At 47.4% G+C, this 25,877-nt stretch overlaps 1 protein-coding gene across 1 annotated transcript in view; it reads left to right on the top strand.

The window, feature by feature from the left end:
- Positions 1–25,877, top strand: part of LOC119399830 (cytochrome P450 3A11) — a 54,250-nt gene that overhangs the window by 21,359 nt on the left and 7,014 nt on the right. The window contains exons 4-9 of the mRNA XM_037666686.2: positions 242–338; positions 4,453–4,578; positions 8,062–8,305; positions 11,053–11,174; positions 12,610–12,706; positions 25,173–25,233. Coding sequence (XP_037522614.1) covers positions 242–338; positions 4,453–4,578; positions 8,062–8,305; positions 11,053–11,174; positions 12,610–12,706; positions 25,173–25,233 — 747 coding nt within the window. The remainder of the gene's footprint in view (positions 1–241; positions 339–4,452; positions 4,579–8,061; positions 8,306–11,052; positions 11,175–12,609; positions 12,707–25,172; positions 25,234–25,877) is intronic.

Raw genomic sequence — 25,877 nt, 5'->3', positions numbered from 1 at the left:
TTCCGCGCCTCAATAATGACGTCATCGCGATTAACGCTTCGCTTCCTTTTTTTTCTTTTCGGAAAGACCAGCGTTTGTTTTTGTTGTTGTTGTTGTTGTTGTTGTTGTTGTTACCATTCGCAAAACATCTCAAGGCAATAGTGCATGTTGCACAATACTGTCAGATGCCAAAAGGGCACGTGAAGTACGGTCCAAGAAATATAAATAGTGTTTTTCATTTTCCTTGTCGCACACGACGCAGTATATTCAACGGCGATGCTCCATTCCTGATGGTGAAGGACCTGGAACTACTTCGACGCGTCTTCATCAAGGACTTCGCCATGTTTGTGGACAGAGGGGTGAGTGGTGACATACCTTCATGAACAACCCTCACAAGAGTGGATAAAAACAGTCTATAAACTGTCTAAACCCATTTTTAGACAGTCTATAGACTGTCTAAATCAACTTTTGTAAGCGAATGTCGCAGGCCATATTAGCGGCACGAATAATGAGTGGCGCTCTCCCTTCTCTTGCAAGTACTTCCGGTCGATCACTTACTTCAGGTTTTCTGAATAATCTGAAAAATTGCCTTGGGAATACTCTTTGGATTAAGTTTGTGTTTCGCGCGCTGCCGAAGCGGATTTCGGAGACCAGGTAGAAAGGAGCGCTTGGTTGAGATCAGCTCCGCCACGTGCTGAAACCGCCCCAGCTGTGTAGAGGGGCTTTAAAGAGGTACTGACACCTTTTCCCGAAAGTGAATTTATTCTGTTATACATGTCTCCTGTGTACATAGACGACTCTGAGCAAGTGTTAGGCTCAACAAAGGCTCATAATATATGTTATTTTGACAATAAAGTCAATTTCCGATGGCGAACCTGCTGATATCGACACTAGCGTGACGTCAGACTACAGTACAAATTCTGGTGACCTAACGCAGCAGTCTCGCTGGTTTTGATGACGTCGGGTTTCAAAACTTCCAAAAGGGCCGCTTGTGCGTCACCAACGGAGCCACGGTCATAGTGGCCGTGAGAACGTCACAATAACTTGCGCGAGCACGTGAGCAAACGCTCAAACCGTGTTGTGACGTCAGGGTGCAGTAGGAACCGAAACTAGCTTTTAAAAACACACTGTAACTGTTTTTTTTTCAGGGCGCACTCACGCTCAGCAGTACATTTTGTAGTGTAATAAGGGCTTGGCCATTCAATTGACGCACAATAAACTGAAAAGTTTCGTGTTAGTACCCCTTCAAGCTGCTCACAAGAAAGTTGTGTGCTCTTTCGAGGAAGCCATTCAAACATTTCGCATTAATTATCCTGACAGCGAATTGGTCCTCGTCCTGAGTAAACCTATATTCTGATATCACATGTATCTGATATAACGTTTAGCTTGAACCACAACCACCCATTTCGTAGCAGTTTCATTTTTAAAACAGATTTTCTGAATATTCACAAAACCGCAAGTAAGTGACAGACCGGAAATGCTTGGAAGGGAAACAGGAGTGTCACTCATTGCTCGTCCCACTAAAATTGTGGCATAATAGAGTTTCGTACATTCGTAAGCAGATTATGTCCTGGTTCATCTGACACCTGCCTTAAAGTCCACAGATGCTTAATTTACATTATTGTCGAGATTAATTAATCGTCGAAAGCATTTTCCGTCATAGTTACAGCTTTACGCGGCATTATGTCAGGTTTTACATTGCTCGAGTTTTTTTTTCTAATTTATCTTTTGACAGTAATACCAGAAGAAGTCTTCTTTACGTGCTTACAAAAACGCGGCCCAAAGAAATGCTGTTTGACTTCCTACCAAATGTTTGTCTTTTAAAAGTTCAAAACTTCTTTTAAAGGGGTCATGAACCACTTTTCCAAGTAATGATCTAATGACCTCAGTATCGGAGTTTACTGCCTCCCAAATCTATTGCCGCAAAAATTTCTCGAATCCGTCAAGAATTAGCGGAGTTACGGGGGTTTGGCGCACTTTCTCAGCGCTTCCTCTCTTTTCTCGTGACGACGAGCGCACCGGAAGCTACATAGGGAGGGATGGCACGGGGGAAAGAAGTTACGTCAGTGCGCGTCATGAAACGCGATCGCTCTCCCGCTGTGATTCGCGCGCGCGAGTGCTCCTACCTTGTACTGAGGAGTGCGGCGCCGGCAAATGGCGGCACCCCGTGGCAAAAAGCGCATCTGATCCGAACGCCGCTCTCTATTTACGTCGGCTATCGGCCAATAAGCATGCTATGTCTCTTGCGACGTAAACTGGCAGATCCGCGACGTCAACGTGCAGACGCCCCGCCCACCGACGAGAGTGAGAACCAGCCTCTGTTTGAAAAGAGGGTGCCTAGGGAAACGGCAACTTCGCGCTCCGCTTGTGGCCTTTGCGCGGCGCGCACGACTGTAATATTTGGCAGAGCAGTTCATAGCCGTGTCAGCTTTCCACAGGATGTGCTTTTTCAACAAGCCCAAGGGGCGCTTCATGACCCCTTTAACTCCCAGTTTCTTTTTACTACGCCTATCATACATTTTCCGTTCAATGACAGTCTCTAATGAAGCCAGTGCTAAGGCACCGTTTTAGTACCTTCTTCATTACGTGGACACCAGGCCATGAAACTGTGACAGGGAATCAGCGTGCCGACGCCAATGCTCGAGCATACGCAGACCAGGGGGCGCACAACGATGGGGAACCAGCACAGTCACTAAACACTAAGGAACAATTTTAGAACACCAAAGAGCCCTGAGGAGGATTTATCCCCTTCCCCATAAAGATCTCAGAAGATAGCAGTCGGTGGCCTGGAGATAGCTGCAGACTAATACATATCCAAATCCGAGTCTCTCAGCACAATCTATCCGGCAACATATGCAAACAAATGCCCGCTATGCGGGGAACACCCAACGTTTTATCACGTTACATGGGCCTGCCAACACTCAAAGGTGGTGGCAATAAACAACACACAAACACCGGAGCAGTGGGAGGCTGCTCTGTCCTGCTCGAAGCCTGAAAAACAGCTCAAGCTGATTGACAGAGCTCGCCAGATGGCAAAGGCCGCAGGGACCCTGGACTGAGGGCTCCACATTCGCCGAAAGAATTTCTTTTCTAATATAAAGTTTTTCATTCATTCATGCACCGAAGGAACAGACTACTGAAGGTTGCAGTGACAGCAGTTGATATGAATGCAGCAGCCAGAGATGGGTAAGCATTATCTTAAAGGGCAGCAAAGCTGTAAGGCAAGTATGAAGACACGTGCGTTCAATACAAGTGCTCTTAACGTGCGCTCTTCTGTTGATTTTCCAGTTCTGCACTGAGTCCTATTTGTGATCAGAGCTTGAATTTAATCAGACCATGTGGTATTCGCTTAATTATGTCTACTAGACGAAACCGATTTGGGCTCTGAAATTTATAAGACGATGGACATTGGTTATTGTCCTCACTTCAGCTTATACCGCTGGGAAAAGTACTTGCACTTCTCCTATACCGCCGTACAGAACACTCTAAATTGTTCCAGTTCTTAACTGCAAACTATTTCTTTTCAAGCCCGTTTGCCGTGGTAGCTTTGCGGGTAGGATGTCGCGCTGTTGAGATCGAGGGCACGGGTGCGATTCGATAGGAAAAAATGCAAGACCAGTGTACTTAGATTTAGGTGCGTTTTAAAGAACCTTAGGTGGTCGAAATTTACTCCGAGTACTTACCTAACGCGTGGTTCATGATCATATTGTGGTGTTGGGTCGTACATGACTCAAGTCTTGGTGGCAAGCTCAAGGCACTTTGACCGAATCTATCTATCTATCTATCTATCTATCCATCTATCTATCTATCTATCTATCTATCTATCTATCTATCTATCTATCTATCTATCTATCTATCTATCTATCTATCTATCTATCTATCTATCTATCTATCTATCTATCTATCTATCTATCTATCTATCTATCTATCTATCTATCTATCTATCTATCTATTCATGTCATATGCATCATGAAGAACTAACAATACGACACAGTGATGCACTATCGTGAGCCCATCAGCTTGCTGTAAGGAAGACTATGAATCACGTGGCCTACGTTTATGACAAACCTAGATTACTTGTCACGACATGAATGTCCATGGTGTGCATATCATCGGCGTCACGACATGACTTCGTTTATGCATATGTCGTGAAGGAGTCACGGTCGTTTAAGTAACGCGACATACACGACAATGCACGTGCATGCGTCAGAAGTATGCTGTAATAAATTACGTTAATATATGAAGACGTGAGATGTCCTTAACGACATGTACGTCATCTATTCCACGAATAACATAAATGACAATTTATCCTTGCAGTTATCTCTTTAGCTGGGATATCTCAATATGCATGTCGCAACATAAATGGCATGCCACGCCTTCAATGGCCCGTACCTTTGTCCACTGTGTGTGTGTGTTAGTGTATACGCGTTTCCATGTTTAATAACAGTAATACTATTGATACCAATATTGCAGGACGTGTGGGCCCTGATGAGCGCCAATCCTGAGCAACGTAACTCTCTGTCGTTTGCGAAGGCCGACCGGTGGAAGTTCATCAGGCGTTTTGTCTCCATGGCCTTCACGTCGGCAAAGTTGCGACCAGTAAGATTTCTCTTGTGGAAAGTAACATTTCGCGCGTACGTCAGTGATGGCTCTGATTACGTTTATTAAGGCGGAAGCATTAGGTACATAATTAAACGCTAAAAGCGACCATCGGCGTCAGCACGAGCAATGCGAAAAGTTACGCGAGCAAAGATTACGGCTCGATGACGTCATCGTGACATCACAGATTGCCAAAATTTGTTCCGTCACTATGACGTCACATGATGGCATCATCACACGACATCGTCGATTGGTCGTCAAATGTGGACCAATCTCGAGGGCACTGCTGCAAAACCTGAAAGCTGCGATGCTTCCGATCCTGGAGGCACTGCAAAGGCACGTTAGGGGCAGAAAGCTTTCGTGAGTGGAGGGACGAACAATACAATCGAAGACGAACGAGGAAGTAGAAGAAGCAGAAGCAGCGAAAGATGCTGGCTTTCGTCTTCGAGTCGCTTAGGCGTACGCGTAAGGGAGACCCTGCGAGTTTTCGTGTTAATTTTTTTATTGCGATAGCAATTATATGCACAGTCTTGACGGCGGGTTTTTGCCGTCGCCGTTGCCGTCATGTCCTTCCGGTATGAAGTCCAATTTGATAAGACCCCACCGACGCATTGTACGTTCTACCGCGGGTAAAAGCGTGCGAGCGTGGGCGACGAACGCTGTCCGAAGCAGAGATCAAACTGAGCCGGGCCATTTCCGTCGCTCGGAGGGTGCATGCGACAAGATCCCCCCGCTCAGGAGACCTGCCGTCGAAGCAGACAGGAAACACCCCGCCCATCTTTAACGACCATAAAAAGACACGAGGTGGGGGCGGTGGGGGGGGGAGGTTGCCGGGCGAGCAGCCACATTGAACTTTGAATCTAAGGGCGCAGTCGCAATCGCTGGCGCGCGGCCTATCTCGAAAGCCATCACAGCGGGCGGCTCGTATACACTTCTATGTGCTGCGCGCTCAATGCGAAGGGACTATGCGGAGGCGTCTCTCCCTGGAGCGGCCAGTATTCAGCTTAAACCAGCGTTTTGTAGTTAGGCGAGATCGGATAGAAAACAGCTAGCTGCCAGCCCTACTTCGTGTAACACTACAATCTGTTGCTATCGCATTCATTGCTTCGCTCTTGCGAAGCAACGAATGCGATAGCAACCCCCCCCCCCTCGAAAAAAATCCTGGCTACGTGCCTGATCAACTCATATTCAGCATTACTGTGTACCTTATAACGGCTTTCGTTTATACTCAAGTCTATTCACACATATCTGAGCACACTAGCATTCATGCGCCACCTCTATATTTATTGATCAGAGGCGTGAGCTTAGGAAAAGGGGTGTCATGACCTCCCCCCGGAAACTCTTTCATGGAAAGTTCTTGATAAAAATATCTCGTATTGGTGAGGTATTTCATTAAAAAATGTCCTTACTGGATCGATCCATGATATACGATGATAACTCGTATTTGAAGGTACAAGATCAAAAGGCGTATCGTAGAGCACTATGTGAGATATTGGCATTCATTCACATCATAATCGAAAAAGCTAATTTTACGCCAATGGGCTCATTAGTTGACGCACTCAGGCTCACTCAGACTCAGATGAAGCCGTGAGTCTGAGTCTGAGTGAGTCCGGCTGAAAAAAAGTTTAGTGAGTCTGAGTCCTAGTGAGTCCGGTTGAGGAAAATTTTGCTGAGTCTGAGTCCGAGTGAGCGCTCAGAGCAAAATATATTTATTGAGTGAGCGTGAGTGAGTTCTAATTGTTTTTCCTACCTATGGTTAAGAGAAGGGAAATTAGGAGAGAGGACAATATAAAAAGAGATAAAGAAAGATGAGAAAAAGAAGAACGATAATCAAAGAGCTCACTCTGCGTTCGCTAGGCGGTATTTTTTTTAAATCAAAAATATATGAAGGAGTTGTCACCATTGCTTGGCGACGCTACCCCTTTCCACTTGGTTGTTACAGGATATAGAAAATTAAGAAACAAGAATAACATATACACATATGTACAGTCCTACATTTGGCAAGTTCAAAAGTTCTGGTTTGAACAGAGCACACATACAATTGCGGTGCGCACTTTCAATGCAGTCCACTCAATACTGATCGCAAATATCGGTGTCTTCAAAGAAACGTTGAAGCACTTTCGTTGCTTTGCGGTCTATGCGAGACGGCTATAGGCCCAGTATTTTCGCCAAAGAAAACGTTCGCTCCGAGTCCAGCTTGCGGTGTTCCTGTTCGAGTCGCTGTCTATGTGGGTCGTGTTTGGGACAGTTGAGCAAGAGATTATGCATATCGGAGCTTGTAAGCAAGCGCCACCATCATAGCGACGAAGCAACAACTTCGTCTCCAGGTGGTGGCCCTTGCTTGCCAACTCCACTGTTTAATCAGATTGCACAGGCGTGGAAGCGGCTTTAAAGGGCCCCTCACCAGGCCACATAGCAAATTTTAGTTAGACGCTGGAAGTTGTTGTGTGCCGAATGAAGAGCATTATGCCGCAAGAATTTTTCAAATCGGTTCATTACGAGCTGAGAAAAACAATAATTTGTAGCGGCGCGAAACCATGATGCGAGGAGGCGAGTTTCAAACCCTTGCCACTCGCCCCGTGTAGCCATCGCAAGCCAAATCCCTTCCCTGCCCTCTTCACTTGACACATACGCATGAACACGTCATGCGCATGCATGGTCACGTGCGCATGACGTGCCCGAGCCAGCCCGAGCACGCGAGCGGCGTTGCACGGCCGCTACCTTTGTTCTTATGTAGCGGCCATGGGCGTTTTGTCGGCGTTCTCTGTGGTGCACTGCCTGTTTCTGCGGGACGGGCATGAAAGTTGAGACATTTGTACGGGCACGAGAGTGGCGGTATCATGAGCCAGTGCCGCATTAACGTTTACTTAGACGCGGTAGAATAAATGAGCATAATGAGTGCTCGAACGCGCCAGAACATTACATTCGTTTCCAGGGCTGGCGTCTGCTCGATGCGCTAACCGCGGGTGCACGAACGCATGTGAAAGGGAGGCAATTTAGCCCCGCATCTCGCTGCAATTCACGAAAAAGAAAGTGAAAAAGACGCACAAATTCCCTTTGTGTGTCTCATTATTTCTCTAAAGTTTTAATAATCTGTTCAAGCAACAAATTCCAGAAACTACACATGTCGTGTCAAATAATTATCGCTTTGTCACGTGCTACTGTTGGCGACGTCAGAGCACAGTCGTCTACGTAGAGGAGCGGCGTCACAGCACTACCATCTACGTAGGGCCATTTTCTCATGTACGTCATGCCCTCATTCTCTAAAGCGTGCGCCCGCGAGAGGAAGGGCAAGCAGCGTTCACCTTGAAATTTGACCCATTTCCGCGGCGCGTAGCGTCGCAAATTTTGGCAGACGTGATCGTGAACACTCAGTGTATGCATTGCGCTCGTTAGCTCAAAATTGTCAAACCTGGTGAGGGGCCCTTTAATATTTATGCTTATAGTGTACAGTAGGCTATATGCGCGTTCTATTGGTCGCAGATGATGGGCAACATGAGCAAGGCCGTGGATCACTTCCTAGACTTGCTAGAAGCCCGGTGTCGGCAAGCCCCCGACGGAGAGGCGAACGCCCACCCGCTGCTCGGCTGCCTCGCTTTCGAACTGGTGGCCGAGACCGCGTGCGGCCTCTTCTTGGACGTGCAGCACAAACCGAACGACAAGTACTTCGACTCGGCCAAGTCGTACACCCTGAACGTCGTCGACAGCGCCTACCAAAGGGCAGGTCGTAAGTATACGCGCTTGTGAAATCATTCTGCGCAGGACAAACAGACTTTCCTCTCGGTCTCTTCCGCTAGAAGAGCCAGGGTAGGGGTTAGCTGGTTGTGAACAGTTCAAATTTGCCGCGCGCTACTAACACACACACACACACACACACACACCACACACACACACACACACACACACACACACACACACACACACAAAATATGTTCGAGAAAGCAGAAATGGACACAAGTTGTTCTGTTCACTTGTGCTTTTCGTGTCGTCGTTTTTTGGGGTGTGTCGTAGTAGCGCGCTGCAGACTTCAACCTTTCCCGATGACATTGTAAATGAAGTTGTGGTCAGGCACTTCGCTGCACTACTAGCTCTAGTAACTTGATTTTTGGAGGCAAAACGTATTTTGCGTCGTCGATTTGAATAATGCGGCGCTGGCTCTAACCACTGCCACTGAAGAATGTTCGTCGAAATGCAATGACGTACAACCACCTTAAGATGCACAGTTGCTGGGGGAGGCATCTCGCTTGTGCTAACAGCCCACAGACGACCGCTATAATGTGCTTTGTAGGAAGCACTTCATCTATGTTGAGCTATCTTTACTGATGCTTTACTAAATTTTGAAGGGTTTTTCAAGTATTGCAAATCAGTTCTGCGGAATCCCGCAAGGTGGCGGAAGGGTTAAGAAAGGGAAAATAGACAACCACCCGTATGTAGCACGAAGCCACAAGGAAATCCATACGGATTTCTCAGAAATAAAGCCTCTTAGTTGCCGAAAAATTCGTCCTGGTCCGGGGATCGAACCCGGGACCAACGCCTATCCGGGGCGGTCGCTCTACCAATTGAGCTAACCAGGAAGCTAGCAATTGGCAGCGCGAGGGCGAATCCATCGACAACTCGAAGCAACTGGACATAATATGTGTCCAGTTGCTTCGAGTTGTCGATGGATTCGCCCTCGCGCTGCCAATTGCTAGCTTCCTGGTTAGCTCAATTGGTAGAGCGACCGCCCCGGATAGGCGTTGGTCCCGGGTTCGATCCCCGGACCAGGACGAATTTTTCGGCAACTAAGAGGCTTTATTTCTGAGAAATCCGTATGGATTTCCTTGTGGCTTCGTGCTACATACGGGTGGTTGTCTATTTTCCCTTTCTTTTTCAAGTACTATACAAGTACACATTTTTAACACGAAAGTGTTTTATGCCAGGGTCCACCAAGTACATCCGTCACGGATATGACGTTGATAAAATGGGCGCCAACGGGCGAGAAAGAAAAAACCAAGACCCCCCGCTGGGAATCGAACCCACGATCTTGCGGCCGCGACGGCAAGCACCCGACGCCCTACCGACTAAGCTAACTCCGCAGTACAGGTCACGCCGCCAACGCGCCTTATATCTTTCACACATTCTCTTTCGCACGGTGCTCTCTGTTGGCGGTGTAGGTAGGCGGCGCGGAGCGTGGCGGTGCCGCCGTCTGTGAGAGGTGAAAAGAAGTAGTGCTTCACGATCGACACTTACTAGCGCTTACTCCGAGATTGCGCGCGATATCGGAGGTCATGGTTACAGCGTCTCGATACCAGCGAGGTACACTGGCCGCGTTGGTGTCGCCGAGGCACCCTTGACGCAGTTACGTTGGTTTCGTTCTTTCTTTGCATTTCGCTTCGTGTTAGCGTGCGTCGGCTCATCGGAGTAGTGCAGCTTCCACATGCACCAACGGGATTTGTCCGCCGCCGACTGCTTCGATTGCGAGAGCACCGGCTAACAAAACTGCTGCAATACGCGTTGCAGAAAGGACGCGATTTCGACGGGCGAATGTCGTGCCTTGGTGGAGCGAGAGCAGCGCCTGCGAGACAGAAACCAGCGGGACGCACGCGTTTGCGGCTCAGGCTACGAACCTCTACCACCCGTGTTGCTGAAGCATAGTGTGTGGTAGTGTATGCATGAACGCAGGCGTCGGTCACCCATTGCTAGAAAGCGCACACCGTACCGTTTCTCTCCTTAATTGACGACGCTTTGAAGAAGTGCATATCGGGTACCAATGTTGATTTTGAGCTTGTTGATATCATCCTTACGCGGGATTCACGATTTGCTGTGTCCAAATATATGTTCGCAACGTCAGCTACCACAACGGTTTAATAATGATCATGGGCGTTAGTCGTCGCGATAGAGACATGCCGTCAACATGGGTGCATCCACGTCAAAACGGTGCTGTAGCTGCCAAACACGAATACACATTGTACAAGCTCTCATATATCACTACACAATAAGCACCACTTCTGTGAAGACACGTTTCACTTTCGTGTTATACCGATTCCTATGACAGAGGGATCAGTCATGTTTTTGTTTGTAACCCGCCACAGGAGCTTAGCGGGTATAGAGACGCACCGCTATACTGTAGGACGCGGGTTCTATTCCCAACCACGGTAGCCACATTTCACTGGGGACCAGATGCAAGAACACTGGTGTACTTAGGTTTATGCTCACCTTAAAGAATCCAGGCTGGTCCATATTAATCCGCAGTGCACTACTACGGCGTGACTCATATTTACATCGTGCTTTTGTCACGTGAAACCCCAGAAATTATTTATTCCTATTTACACTGCTAGGCAACAAGTCATGAATAAAGATCTGAAGGTGCTCACTGAGAAGTACAAGTATCGATGTTTGATAATTCTTGCACAGCCGTACATAATTAGTGTAAAGCTGTCTACTTCGTTATCTGTTTTTCTTTGTTTATTTTTTTGCTCGATTCTCTTCATGCAGAATTCTTCTCTGGACTGAAGGGAATTGTATGCCTCCTGGAGCGACACTTTGGACATGAGCCGCTTGTGGCCCTTGCCCATAGAGCAGTGCCTATCGTTGCATTCAGGGAGAAAGACTCAAGCGTAAGTTCAAAGATAATGTCCGATAGCTTGGCGAAAGAAAATTTTCACGATCCCTCATAAATTTACTTAAAGGAGTACTGACACGACTTTGAAATATTTTCGGATTGTTGCGCTAATTGAAAACAGTGTCGAGAACACTGTCAAAACACTCTCGAAAACAATGTCGAGAACATCCAAAAAAGTATTGTGGTGCCTGAGAATGCATCCAATATATTTTTATCACCGCTACCTTAAAAAAAACACTTTCGGTTTCGATATCACGAGGGAGGCTTCTCAGGGACGAGTCATCGCAGTGTGGCGTCACGGGGAGACAACAACTCGCGACGCACTAGCGGCAGATCTGTCATCTGCTCGTGGTGCACGTAAACAATTAGGAAATTGTCGTCTAGCAACCCCGACAGTGATCCCTGTGATTTAGGCTGCATGCAGGACGCAGAATTCGCTCTCAGTCAAAGTGTGTTGACTCGTTGGGATAATGGCCATTACGGTGGGGTTGGCTTGCAGATGCTAAGCGACGAAAACTTTAAGATCAAAGTAAAATATTTTATACGTGTTGTCTGACTCCCGGCGTGTGGAGAGAGCCAACACTTGCATACCAAGGAAACGCAAAATATTCCTTTTGCTATGTCTCAAAATCGTGTCGTTACTGCTTTAAGACCACAGCAAGGCGAGAGTGATCTTCGTTTTCTTCTCAGTTGAGTGTATTGATCCCCACACCCGTAGGCTTTCCGCACCCTGTGGTTTTGCCCGGCATCCGAGATCGGGGGCATTGGAAACTATCTGCACTTCACGTAGTTTTGCAGCGCCCGCCTTTCATCAAGCGACGATGTCATGTGATGACGTAATCATCTGTAGTCACGTGATGTGACGTCATAGTGACGGCTCGATGACGTTACAATTTTTGTGGCCTGTGACGTCATGATGATGTCATAGCTGGCGCTATCACAAGAAGGCCTTTTGCATCACTCGTCCAATCAATGCATTCGAGTTAGAAGAAAAGAAGAAGGTGGCTTTCGCTTTCGAGTCGTCTTAGGCAAGTGCATAAAGGACCATGCGACTTCTCCTGCAATTTCGCGTATATTCTATGAAACGCCCATGGAAAGATGTACGGATTCTATATTCAATTGGGTATATTTCCATAATAATTGTACGCAAACGTATGAAATTATGGATCGCATCCGTAAAGTTTCATTGGGAAGTTCCGCGGCTTGACTAATCATATGCCCAGGTAACACCTGCGCGTGACGTTAGGATTGTCCACGAGACATGCGAATTTATAATATTCGTACGTTTGGCACAAGCCACCTGCCCTGTACGTCTCCGTAGTTCTGAGATACAAGTTTCGCCCTGTAAGGTTTGCTGTTTCTCTTATCGCGCATTCAAAACGAGTGTACCAAACATGTAAGTCTCCACCCTTCTTCTCTCTTCGTTCCAGCTAGCTCGCCCAGACCTGCTGCAGACTCTTTTGGAGGCAAAGGTTCCGGAAGAGTTACTCACGAAATGTGAATTTCGTGAGCGTCCGAACGCCAAAGGTAAGCCACAGCTACTTGTTTCAGATATTGATAGAGTGACACGGCTCCTACTCCAGATGGCTGTTTGCAACCTTCTAAAAACCAGATATAACCACCAAGCTGGCAATGAGTACCACCAAGTGGGCATCGAAATAATATTATGCACTTATTGGCAACTCAGAAGTTCAGTATAAGCTCCGAGCACGAAACCACGGTGCAGCTGTCATTCACCTCTGTAAAAGAGCGGCTCAGCTGGAACCCGCTGTAAGGTAAAGAGTGTTTGCTTTGCTCGTACAAACGCTAAACTCATTGGAAATTAAAATTTCGTTGTGTTTTAGTAGTTATTTTCGCCAGAGCGCTATAAACGCCCATTCACAAGGCTCAACCCAGTTAAACCAACATACAATGAGGCCGAGAGAGGCATAGGGAGCATTATTTTTTGGTTTTAGCTGTAGTGTACCAATTCCGCCATAAATGGAAAGGAATTAAAGTGGATAAAAAATCAACTTGGCACTGGTAGAGAACGAACCTACAGCCTTCGTACAACGCGTCCGATGCTCTACCAATTGAGCTACAGCAGCGCTACAGTAGCGCTCGAACGCTTGGTTCAAAGCCAAAAGAATGCAGCATAGACAACTACTCACTGATGGCTTCGCATGAAACCGATTCCCACTAGAGATGGGATCTGCCGATTTTTTTGTAATTTACCTTTTAAGGTGAAAATACCAGGGGAGAAATTGGCTCTACCCGATTCGACCCGGCCAGTAGGAGGCGTCCCTACTGCGCTTGTCCCGTCCTCTTCTCTTGTGTGCCTCTCAATTATGTGCGCTGCGCAAAGAGGGATAGGCGTCCCTCCCTTTTGGTGCTTTAATGGTCTGGCTATCTGCCCCTGATCAGCCCTTCCCAGCCATGCCGAAATGAAAGACACTCAGGAGCAGGCCCGTAGCCCGGGGGGGGGGGGGGGGGGGGGCGGAATTTCGATTAAGGGGGAGTTTTACGAAAACAAATAATGAAAATAGGTGTTTTTCTCCAATAGTCAAGGCCTTCAGTAAGTGCCCCCCTCCCCCCTCCCCCCCAAAAAAAATCCTGGCTACGGGCCTGCCCAGGAGTGTGTTGATTTCACCGGGGACACGCGACTCGTCATACAAGAAAACCAAAGGGGAGACCGTGTTCTGCGAACCGTGCGGGACAAAGTACCATTGCATGGCAACGTTCAACTCTTGGAGCCTTTGTGTCATCATAAACAACGTTCTTTGTTTCCTGCCGTAGCAACAGGTGGCGCTCGTCTTCGTTTCATATTTCTTGCATTTCTGTAAAAAAATTGATTGTGCCTGTATTTACGATGTTGAAGGCCTAAAGCACTGTTTTGCCTGCCTGTTTTTAGCGCCTAAAACGCGCTTTTTTAATGCCTAAACATCCGGCCTCTCCTAATCAAACAAGAAATGTGACATTCGGCACCAACACGAGTGATGCAAAAAAAAAATCATCATAATATGATGACGTCACCATATAACGTAATCATGAAGTCACATATCTCCAAAATTCATGACGTCCCTACGACAATATAGTGACATCACTGCGACGTCCCATAACATGATTCCGCGTAATGGCGCCATAAAATGACATCGTTGTTCGGTCATGAGTGGGCACGGAGAGACGTGAGGCGTAGAAATCTTGCAATGCCCCCGCTCCCGAAGGCAGCGCGAAGCCTCGCTAGGCGCAGAAAGCCTTACGGAGGCGGCGAAGAAGACTGCTTTCACCATCGAGTCATATTAGGTGAATGCACAGGAGAACCCGCGAGTATATTTGTTTTCTTTTTTTCTTTAACGAAATGTCTTCTGCACGAACTGGAAGGCCAAAGTTTACAGGTATGCCACGAAGGAGTGAACGGTGACCGCCGCTCGAGAAAAAAACCCAGGCACGAGGGGGAATAAGGAGCTGACTTGGGGGACCCTTAAACTTGAAAATTGGGGGACCCTTGAACTTCGCCTTTAAGAGTTGAACGCGATAGTGAAATCCGGTCCCTAGTGCGCACTTCAACCACTAAGTGCATACTTATTATGTGTGTTGTTACACACACACACGCACACATACACACACGCGCTCGCGCTCGCGATGTATTCATAGTAATGGTACAGGTTTTCGATCTAAAGCACTGCCCTGTGCAAGAGTCGAGACATATTTCTCACAATGCCTCACAGATGGCAGCACATTATCTAGCGTTTGCTGTTTGCTTGATCAACGCCTCCTCTAGAAAGCAGGCGTTGACTTGATATTGTGACGCAACGGTTAGCGCGACACCACCACGACCGCACGCGACGAGTTCTCGGCCGTCCCTACTTCACACGTTTCATCCTTAGCTACTATGGGCCCAACTTCTTTGAACGAGTGTGGTTCATTGCTATCTCACCATCGCGCTGATCCTTACTGTCGCCGCCTCATGGACCGCCTTGACGGGACTTCGCGGCCCCCTAACGCACGTCTTCGTCGACAGCTGACGCAATTCAAGCTCGACAACTGCGTCCTGTACCGCCATATCTACCATCCTGATGGTCAACGCTGGGTGCCCGTTCTACCCCGCACCTCCACCACTTGTGGCGCAACGGTTAGCGCCACCTTTATTAGGCCCCGAAGGCACGGTGAAGCGACCACACCCGAGGCACAGATCACAATCAAGCCGAGTTCCCACTACAGATGACGACGACGAACACCCATGATGATGACCATGTACGAGGAGGGTAGATGTGTCTAATGAATGCCCACAATATGTTTTCCGCTAGATGGGCATAGTTGTCCATTTTTAGAGCTGTTTTAAAGTTTGTGTGTGTTTTTAGCGGCGATGGCTGCACTATCCCGGCCTTTTTCGTCGCCCAAGAAACGTAGTTTGATGGTCTCGCCAATGCGCCTACAAATCGCCGAATGGTCTCATTTTCGTCGTGACACCTGCGGAACTAAATGCGTTGAGACTCCTTCCACTACAGGGCATTTATGTAGTGTTTTTCTCCGAAGCAGCTGCAAGTAATATCATGGCTTTATGGTAGGACATCTGCTTGCCACGTAAACGGCCTAGGTTCGATCGTCAATGGGACCAAAAATTTATATTGTTTATTTTATTTGTATCTTTCTCAATTTTTCACTCACGGACGATTTTTCGCTCACAAGCGTCGGTAGCGACGCCGACACCGACACCGACACCGGAATTTCTGCCGGACGAGCTCTCTACCGCTATCGCGTTAAAAAAGATGGCTGATCCCCCCGTCATAGGAATCGGTATAACACGGAAGTGAAAGGTGTCGTCACAGAAGTAGTTTATTGTTTATATTGCATTGGTATATAAGAGCTTGCACAATGTCTACTGTTTGGCAGATATAGCAGCGCTTGATGTAGACGCATCTCACTCACGTTGACGCCTAGTGGCACATCTACGTACCGACGACTAACGCCCATGATCATGACTTAACCCTTGCGGTAGCTTACGTTCTTAACACATACGTGTACACCGCATATGGTGAATCACGCGCAAATATATCATCAGCAAGCAGATAATAAACACTGATACTCGATATTGCCACGTGCATGCAATATGCGCGCGGTATTAAAAAAACTCCGACCTGCTGTTCTCTTGATCTGTGCGTTACGACCTCTCTCTTGACGTCGCGACACTGGTGGAGGTGTGGATTCCACATGCAGTGGAATCCACACAATACACGAGAGTTAGCTGGATAGGTACGGTTTCATCCGCACGACGTGAACGACTTCGGGTGAATGTTTCCGGCGACTGGAGCTGCAATCACTGTCGGGAACGACCTCGTAGTTGACGTCGTTCAAGCGTCGGGTGACTCTGTATGGCCCAAAGTATCGTCTTAGCAGTTTTTCACAAAGTCCGCGTCGACGTATTGGTATCCAGACCCATACTTTGTCGCCTGGTGTGTAGCTAACGAATTTGTGTCGTAGGTCGTACCGTTTCGCATCTTGATGTTGTTGATGAGAGATGCGTACGCGGGCAAGCTGTCTGGCTTCCTCGGCGCGCTGAGTAAATTCTTCGGCGTCTGTATGAATGTCGTCACACTCGTGCGGCAGCATAGCGTCCAACGTTGTCGTGACTTCGCGACCATGGATCAAACTGAACGGTGTCATGCCAGTAGTTTCTTGTCGAGCGGTATTATAAGCGAAGGTCACGTAAGGCAATATCTGATCCCAGTTTTTATGTTCGGTGTCGACGTACATGCAGAGCATGTCTGTGAGGGTCTTATTAAGGCGCTCCGTTAGTCCGTTTGTTTGGGGATGGTATGCAGTTGTTCTACGGTGAGCCGTACCGCTGAGCCTGAGAACCGACTCCAAAAGCTCTGCGGTGAAGGCAGTTCCTCTGTCTGTGATCACAACTGTTGGGGCGCCGTGCCGAAGGACGACGTTTTCTATGAAGAACTGAGCCGCTTCTGCTGCTGTGCCCCGCTGCATAGCTTTAGTCTCCGCGTAGCGGGACAGGTAATCGGTGGCGACGATAATCCATCTGTTCCCCGCAGTAGAAGTTGGGAATGGGCCTAGGAAATCCATTCCAATTTGGGCGAATGGCTTTGCTGGTGCTTCGACTGGATGCAAGAGACCGGCTGGCTTGCCAGGGGGCGCCTTGCGTCTTTGGCAGTCGGTACAAGTCTGCACGTGATGTTTAACGGCAGCAGGTAGCTTTGGCCAATAGTACTTGCTCCGCAGTCGGCACAATGTCCGGGTGTAGCCTAGGTGACCAGAAGTGGCTTCATCATGGCACGCGTTCAGAATTTCTTTTCTAAGTGATTCAGGCACGACGAGCAAGTACGCGCTGCCGGTGGGAGAAAAGTTTTTCTTGTACAGAACATTGTTCCGCAAGCAAAAAGGCGGCAGTCCTCTGGCAAATACTCGCGGCGCGTCATTGCATCGTCCTTCTAAGAAATCGATGAGCGGTAATAGCTCTGGGTCGCCACGCTGCTCTTGTGCAATGGTGGCCGTGTTGACGACTCCCAAGAATGCAGCGTCCATGCTTTCGTCATCAATAGCGGCAGGCTCGACAGGCGACCGCGAGAGACAATCGGCGTCAGTATGCTTCTTCCCGGATTTATAAATAATGGTCATGTCAAACTCTTGAAGCATCAGACTCCAGCGCGCCAAACGGCCAGATGGGTCTTTCAGGTTAGTAAGCCAGCAAAGAGAATGGTGATCGCTGACAACCTTGAACGAGCGGCCGTACAAATATGGACGAAATTTAATTACCGCCCACACCACGGCGAGGCACTCCTTCTCGGTTGTCGAGTAGTTCTCCTCCGTGCGAGAGAGAGTTCTGCTGGCGTACGCTATTACTTTTTCAGAGCCGTCTTGCCACTGCACGAGCACGGCACCCAGACCCACATTGCTGGCGTCGGTGTGGAGTGCTGTAGGGGCTTCCTGGTCGAAGTGCGCAAGAACTGGTGGTGTTTGCAAGCGTTGACGTAGTTCGTTAAATGCCATTTGCTCCTTTTCGGCCCAAAGGAAGGGAACGTCCTCTCGTGTGAGTCGTGTCAATGGCGCTGCAATAGATGAAAAGTCCGCGATGAATCGGCGGTAATAGGCGCACAGCCCTAAGAAGCGCCTCACTGCTTTTTTGTCTTGTGGTGCAGGAAACTTTGCCACAGCGTCTACTTTGTCCGGGTCAGGTCGAACACCCTCGTGACTGACGACGTGGCCTAGGAAGCTGAGTTCACTGAAGCCGAAGTGGCATTTTTCCGGCTTTAACGTCAGGCCAGCCGAGCGTATAGCTTGGAGAACAGCGCATAGCCGGCTTAGGTGTTCCTCGAACGTTGCCGAAAATACAATAACGTCGTCTAGATAGACCAAGCATGTTTGCCACTTCAGGCCTGACAGCACGGTGTCCATTAGACGCTGAAAAGTGGCTGGCGCTGAGCATAACCCGAATGGAAGCACCTTAAATTCGTAAAGACCATCGGGTGTCACAAAGGCAGTTTTTTCACGATCTCTCTCGTCGACCTCTATCTGCCAATAGCCGCTTCACAGGTCCATGGATGAAAAGTAGCGCGCATGCCGCAGCCGATCAAGCGAATCGTCTATGCGTGGCAGCGGATAGACGTCTTTCTTCGTGACTTGGTTTAACTTGCGGTAATCGATGCAGAAGCGCAAGGTGCCGTCTTTCTTTTTTACCAAAACCACAGGGGATGCCCAAGGACTTTTCGAAGGCTGTATGACGTCATCCTCGAGCATCTTCTGTACTTGTTTTTGAATCTCCTCGCGTTCTTTCGGAGCCACACGGTAGGGATTTTGTCGGATTGGTCGCGTGTCATCTTCAGTAATTATTCGATGCTTGGTCAATGGTGTTTGCTTGACCTTTGACGTAGACGAAAAGCAATCGTGGAACTGGTGTATCAATTCCAATAGGCGTTTCCTATCTGATGACGACAGCGTAGAGGAGACGTCGACAGATAAACAAGTCGAGGCAGGGTCAGTCGCGTCGTCCGGTTGCAAGGCGAAACAATGCCTTGCTTGGTCTATGTCGTCGTAGTAAGCAATTGCGGTGCCCTTCGGGATGTGACGGCGCTCGTTGCTGAAGTTCGTGAGGAGCACTTCTGCCTGCCCATCAGTCAGTGCCAAGACGCCTCTCGCGATGGAAACGCCTTGCGTAAGCAACAGCGTAACTATTTGCTCTGCTATCACATCCTTATGGCATTGCCTTTCACATGACACCGACACAAGGCAGCAGGATCTCGGCGGGAGCGTTACAATATGCACTCCTTCAAAGCATCGTGAAACGCGAAGAGAAACGCCACGGACGCCGTGTTTTCCCTCTAGCCTGGCCGGTAATTCTCACATTGCGAGCGGAGAACGCGGTGCTACAGCCAGGCGAGCATCGGAGAGCTATTTTTCGATATGGATGGATGCTATGAGCAAGGTGTCGGCTAAAGCCACCACCTCGCGGTGTGTTAAAGCGTTGATGAAATTGCACTTCTATCGAAAACGCGCCAAATGTGACGGTATAAGCAATGGCGCGTGTTCTATTTTTTGTTTTTTTTTTTTCTGTGAGCCTGGTGGCACTCATGACACCGCCCCGTTATAAAGGAGACGCTCATAGCATCCATCCATGAATCCAAGAGCATGCGAGAGGAAAGCGTGAAAGATAAAAGGCACGTTCATGTTGCCGCCGTTATGTGTTTAGCGGTAGCTCAGTGGGCTAAACGCCCGCCAGCCATTGTAGCGGGCCGAGCGGTCATGGGAGACTTCTTTCAGCGGACCTTTTTGTTTTAGTTTTGTTTCTTTGCCATTTGATGGCGTTCATTTTGATGACGTATTTCCGTGACGGAAATACGTCAGCAAAATCGCACGCAGGGACGTAGGAAGAAATTTCTTTTCAGGGGGGGGGGCACCTCCTTCATCTGAAGGGGGGGCCGGGCACGCAGATGAGGTCGAGAGTCATTTTGTGCTCTGTATGCCATGGCAAAAAAAATTTCAGGGTGAGGGGGCACGGGCCCGGTGTGCCCCCCCTTGGCTACGCCACTGCATGCAAGTCTTGGTGGACCCCGGCATAAAATACTTTCGTCTTAAAATAAGAAAAAAATCAAGAGCCCTTCCCCTAGCAGGAATATAGGGCCAGGGCTGGGCAAAGATGTGAAATTGTATCGCGATACGATACAAGATACTCAGGCAAGAAGTATTTGAGATACAGATACAAGATACCACAACGCCGATTATATCCGATACGATACATTCCAATTGTATCTTAAGATACTTCGATACATTCGAAACTTTGTTATTATATATCTGTATATACGGTAATGTAGCACTCAACGCCGATGCACGAAAATGTTTGCTTGAAAGTTCATTAACTGCGACCAATTTTGTTTCACTTGAATGAAATGTCTGTTAGTATCTCCATAGCTTTGTATGTCTTGCTGAAGGTATATCACTTTTGTTCCGAAACAACTTATTGGGGTTGTTGTAGCTGCTTACCATGACAGCTCTTTATACACTTCGCTGATAACGGCCTTTGCTTGCCGCTTTTGTAATTGGGTGGAGTCGATGCTCTGCTTGCGGACCAGCTAGCGGGCTGCCATCTTCAATAAGAAGCCTCCACACAAACGTGTAAATACCGTTATTAATTTCTAGCTTGCCCGTAAACGTATCACGGTTTTGGCAATAGCCGATCACCGGACAGGTGTACATCAGTGAGAACGCTGCTAGCGACATTCTTTGCGACGCATCTTGTTTACGTAGAGAACATAAAGCTGCAACTACTTTTATATTCTACTTATCGGCTGGCGTAAAGCGACGTACTAAGTAATGCGCGATCTTCAAACATTTTTTTTCTTTTATGAGAGAACACCTGAAGCCCACAAAACGTGTCAGACATGTTCTATAAATGCACGAAGTGCCGCAGGACACCTCCGCTATTCAAACTATGTTGCCACTTAAACTCGGATAACCTGGTGATTAGTAACAGTAAAAATATTTTGAGATGACTAAGAAAAACAAATATAACTAAGTAAAATAGAAAAGCGGTTCTGTATCAAACACAGCGAATAAGTATAAGAACATGATACAGGCGGCACTCCCAAGAGCTAATAATAATTGCCGAGTTTAACGTCTCACAGAACGACGATATGATAATGATACACGCCATAGTGGAGGGCTCCAGAAATTTCGACCGCGTGGTGTTTTAAAACTTCAATATAAGCACACAGGCATCGAACTGCGGCCGCCGCGACCTACGGGTTAGCAGTCAAGCACCATAACCACTAGACCACCGCAGCGGGTAACCCTTAATAGCCATGGCAATTGGGCATTTAAGGTAAGACGACAGAAAACTCAGTGCATAATGTAAAATAGCTTAAACCGACTCGTTGAGACGGTAATTAGAAAAACGGAGCATTTTGTACAACAATGTTTTTCCAATCCCTTTGCTATCATCCTTGAGATGGCTCCTAATAATTTACGTTATTATCATGAAAACTCAATTTCGCTATTTAACTAAGCAGTAAGCAGAACTTTTGTTACTATATACCCGAAGCACGCGCAGATTATTATATATTTGTTCTCAACGTCGCCTTGACATAACAGTAAACTTAGGTAGAATATAATTCTGTAAACAGTAGCAGAAACAATGCTGACAGCTAAATGTAAGAATAAAGCAGAGAGCTTACGTTGCCAGCACGTTAAAGACATATTGCCGTAAGCAGACCCGAAAAAAAGCAACACAGAGACATAGACAATGTATGGGATGGAAAAGGACAGCTTAGAAAGAACTTGTACTAATAATCTAATTATGATTTCGAAAACTCATTGAATAAACGAAAAGGAGACGTACGCCAAGATAGCTTCTGTTAAGTGAATGCTTGATCTGTTAAATCCAGCATCGGTACCGGTGGTGCTATAGATGTTAGAATCTTATTTCCATATGTCAATCTCATTGCATGTAAGTCAAATTTGCATCGAAGGAGTCCTTTAAACCGCCGATGTGTGAAAGCTACGAGACGCAAAGCAACCCCTTTTCTTGCATTCTTCAGACTTCGTAACAACGCACAACGCAAGAGAAACTTCAACACCGCACGCATTGGAGTACGCGGCACAGGACACAAGCTAAGAGCCAAGTGGCATAGCACTGACACAACTAAAAAGGAAAAAGAAAGAATCCGTGAAAACAAAATGTCGTCTGGGCGTAGACGTTCGCGCGTTTGTCGAGACGACGCGAGAGCCAGAGCTCATCACCTGCCCTCGCTGGAAAACTCTGGCGGAAAGATAAAATAATGTCATTGTCTTTAGTTTTAATCTGGTGGCTTAGTGGGAGCGGTATCAGCGTGAGAAGCAAAGTTCAACCAACGTTTATTGTTTCGCACCGCGGTGTTGCGATCGCAGTATCTTGTATCTTCAGATACACGATACATTCTTAAATGTATCGGAAATACAGATACTGATACACGTCTTGCTAGATGTATCGCGATACCGATACAAGATACCCAAAGAATATATAAGATAGTATCGAATATACATGTATCTTCGATACTGCCCACCTCTGAACTGTAGGGCAAGCGATGTTTGACGCATTCGTGCCCAACCTACAGCTCTTCTTTCTTTCTATCGAAAAGCGCAATGCTCCCTCCTAACTTTTTTCCTTCCCCCATGTCAGGAGTTGGACCTTCATCTACGTGCTTAGCAGCGCAACACTTCAGTTGTTACCGGCAACAACGACGGTCATGCGTTCATATCCAGGCAACAGTGAAACGTGGCAAAGTGAAATGACAAGTCACCTCGATAAAAGATCATACTGCCATATAAGAAACGGCTGATTGCCGACGAGCCTACGATGGAAAGAACGCCAACTATGGAAAAATGACACGTACCAATATACGCATGTGACAGGCGCACCTTCGAGGGGCGCATTTCTGTATACGTTCGCCGGCGCCGGGTTTCTCGCGTACAAAGTCGCCGCCACCGATATCTGCAACTCGTAACAAGGTTCCCCTAAAAAATTAGCCGCGTATCGCGCGTGCTTCGCTGCAACTGTCGTCGAAAGACGATAGTCTTCTGTCGACCGTTTTTTTTTTTTTTCTGCCGGCCATTTCTGCGTCGTTTCAGCGCAGCATAAGAAATACTAGCATTTTCGGTGCAGCCTAAGAAACACTAGGGTCTATAGAATTACGTATCTATGTATTTTCTAGTAAAGGAACACACCACCTAATACTTACGTATTGATGTTGTGCCTCAGATATGCGTAATATTTGCTTTTTGATCGACAGTGTTCACAACATGAACGCAGCTACCAGTTCAAGATGGCTGGGCGTTCAGCAAGTTATTAGACTTTGGCCGGGTGGCTTAATCGTGTGATAGACAGACAGACAGACAGACAGACAGACCAAAATTTCTGCGTTTAAGTTAGAAAATTCCAAGTTTGCGATCGCGGGATGCGCCTTCCGTGGGGCCATTCCAGAAGCTGGCTCAGGCTTGAAAGAAGGTAAAATGCACCGTGTCTATGCCGCCCCGAAACAACGTTCAATGTCACTCGGACCCTTATGGACTTGCCCAAGACGACTGAAAGGCGAAAACCATCTCCTGTTTCTGCTCAGTCGATTGTATTGATTTCGTCCGAAAGCTTCCCTCATCCAACGTGGGCTTGCACTGCCTCCGGGATCGGATGAATTGGAACCTTTCGGCACCGAGGTTTTGCAGTGCCGCCCTGATCGGCCCTCTTTGACCAAACGACTATGGAACGTGATGAATTCATCATGTGACGTTATGTATGGGACGTCATAGTGACGTCAACAATTTTGGCCACCTGTGATGGCTTTTTGCATGACTCGTGTTGACGCCGCCAACGCCAACGGTCACTCTTCCGGTTTGATGAAGTATTTAGGGCTTTCGCCTTAATAACATTCTAGAATCGTGCCTGTTTAGCCCTTGAAGCCAAACCGGTTCAGCACATGAGCTGCTCTGCTGGAAGTCACAACACTAAGCTTTAAGCTTAGTGGGGATGCTTTTTCTGTTCTCTTTTCTGCCTCTTTGTTACTCTAGAGTTAAAAATAACAAATACTGTCTGCTATGCTTTTCGTGGATTCATTGTGCGTTGGATTCTTTTTGTTATGTGTATAATGGCATCATGTAGCTCTCATAAGGCAAAGAGTTCGGCGTCTTTTCTGCCTCATGCGCTATAGGGGACATGAAAATCTTGTTATTTCTCGGTGAAAGAGAGCACTCAAATCAAGTCAAAGTGTTGCACTTGACATGCTAGCCGGTGTAACGATATCTTCAAGTAGGCGACATTTGGCAAGGCTTGGATTATTGGGAACTGCCCGATAACGCGTTTATTCAGGCTTGGCCTCCCAATGCGCGACGTACGGCAAAGGACAGCAGACGAAATTAGGGCTTCTTAATCACGGCTCTACGGCGTTTTCTTCTAAGCTAAGAGGAAAGAAATCAAGAAAAGAGGAAACGGGGCCACTCAGCGTGACGACATTCACCGAATCTGTCTAATTAGTCGGGGCAAGCATTAGTGATGCAGAGGAGGATAACGAATCTAAGCTGTTTGCGAGGCTTCTATTTAATTAGGAGGATTATCGCTTCGTCTTTTTTCTTCTTGCTAACGACCGCCGCGCGTTTCATTAAGCTTTGCTAATGAGGTCAGCAATTATGGCAGAAAATAGGAAATAGTGACGCGTTAAATGCCTCGAATAGGTAAGCATTATCACTGCAATGTTCTTGCCATTTTAGTAGTAGTAGTAGTAGTGGTAGTATTAGTAGTAGTAGTATTAGTAGTAGTAGTAGTAGTAGTAGTAGTAGTAGTAGTAGTAGTAGTAGTAGTAGTAGTAGTAGTAGTAGTGGGCAATAGTTTTTGTTGTAAATTGTAGTAGTTACATTAGCTACTGTTTTGTTATAGCTATTCGAATCTCTGACCCCAAAACAACTGACTTCGATAACAATCTATTGACTACCAAATAAGGAAGGTGTTTCACTCATGAATTTTTATTATTTACTTCAACAGGAGACTTCCTCATGCCGGTCAGGCATGTCGCAAGTAACGCCGCCACCATACTGACCGCTGGGTAAGTAAAAACGACAGCTTCTGTAAGAGGTTACCAGGACAGCAATTGCAAGCGGTGGTAACAAAGCTGTGCTCTGAAATGTATAAAGGAAAGAGACAATATTATGTTTAATCACTGCGTGTACGGTGCATAAAAAGAAAAGTGAGGCTCTACCACTCAGGATTGAGTAAGGCCTGTAGGGGACGTATGGGGCAGTGAACTGCAGCAAATGAGGAAAGGACAGGGATAGGGGACCCAGCAAAATGACCACAATCAAAAAAAGGTGCTGAAGGTTGAGAGGCTAGCTTGGACTTTGAAAGAGGAATGCACGTGTATTCTAGGAATAGGAGCGAAGAAACAATCACAGTTTCGCTGCAAGGGCGAAACAATGAATGCGATAGCAAGGAATTGCAATGTTATAGGAAGTGAGGCTAGCAGCTTGCTATTCTGGATTCGATCTCGCGTAACTACAACACGCTGGTGTTAGGGAATAAGACCCCTCTAGGAAGGGAAGCGGTTTTCCTGCTGTCTGTCGTCTCAACGCGAACTAAGCGGTCAGAGCACAACACCTACAGGAATAGTACGAGCCGTGTACCGGTGTCTGTCGAGATAGTGCGCGCGCTAGCGACCTTGTGATCAAAGTTCGCAGCCCCCCCCCCTTCCCA

Source organism: Rhipicephalus sanguineus, chromosome 7 (genome assembly GCF_013339695.2).
Source record: "Rhipicephalus sanguineus isolate Rsan-2018 chromosome 7, BIME_Rsan_1.4, whole genome shotgun sequence".
NCBI lineage: Eukaryota > Metazoa > Arthropoda > Arachnida > Ixodida > Ixodidae > Rhipicephalus > Rhipicephalus sanguineus.
Note: the sequence above shows the minus strand (reverse complement) of the source record. Positions and strands in the feature narration are given on the sequence as shown.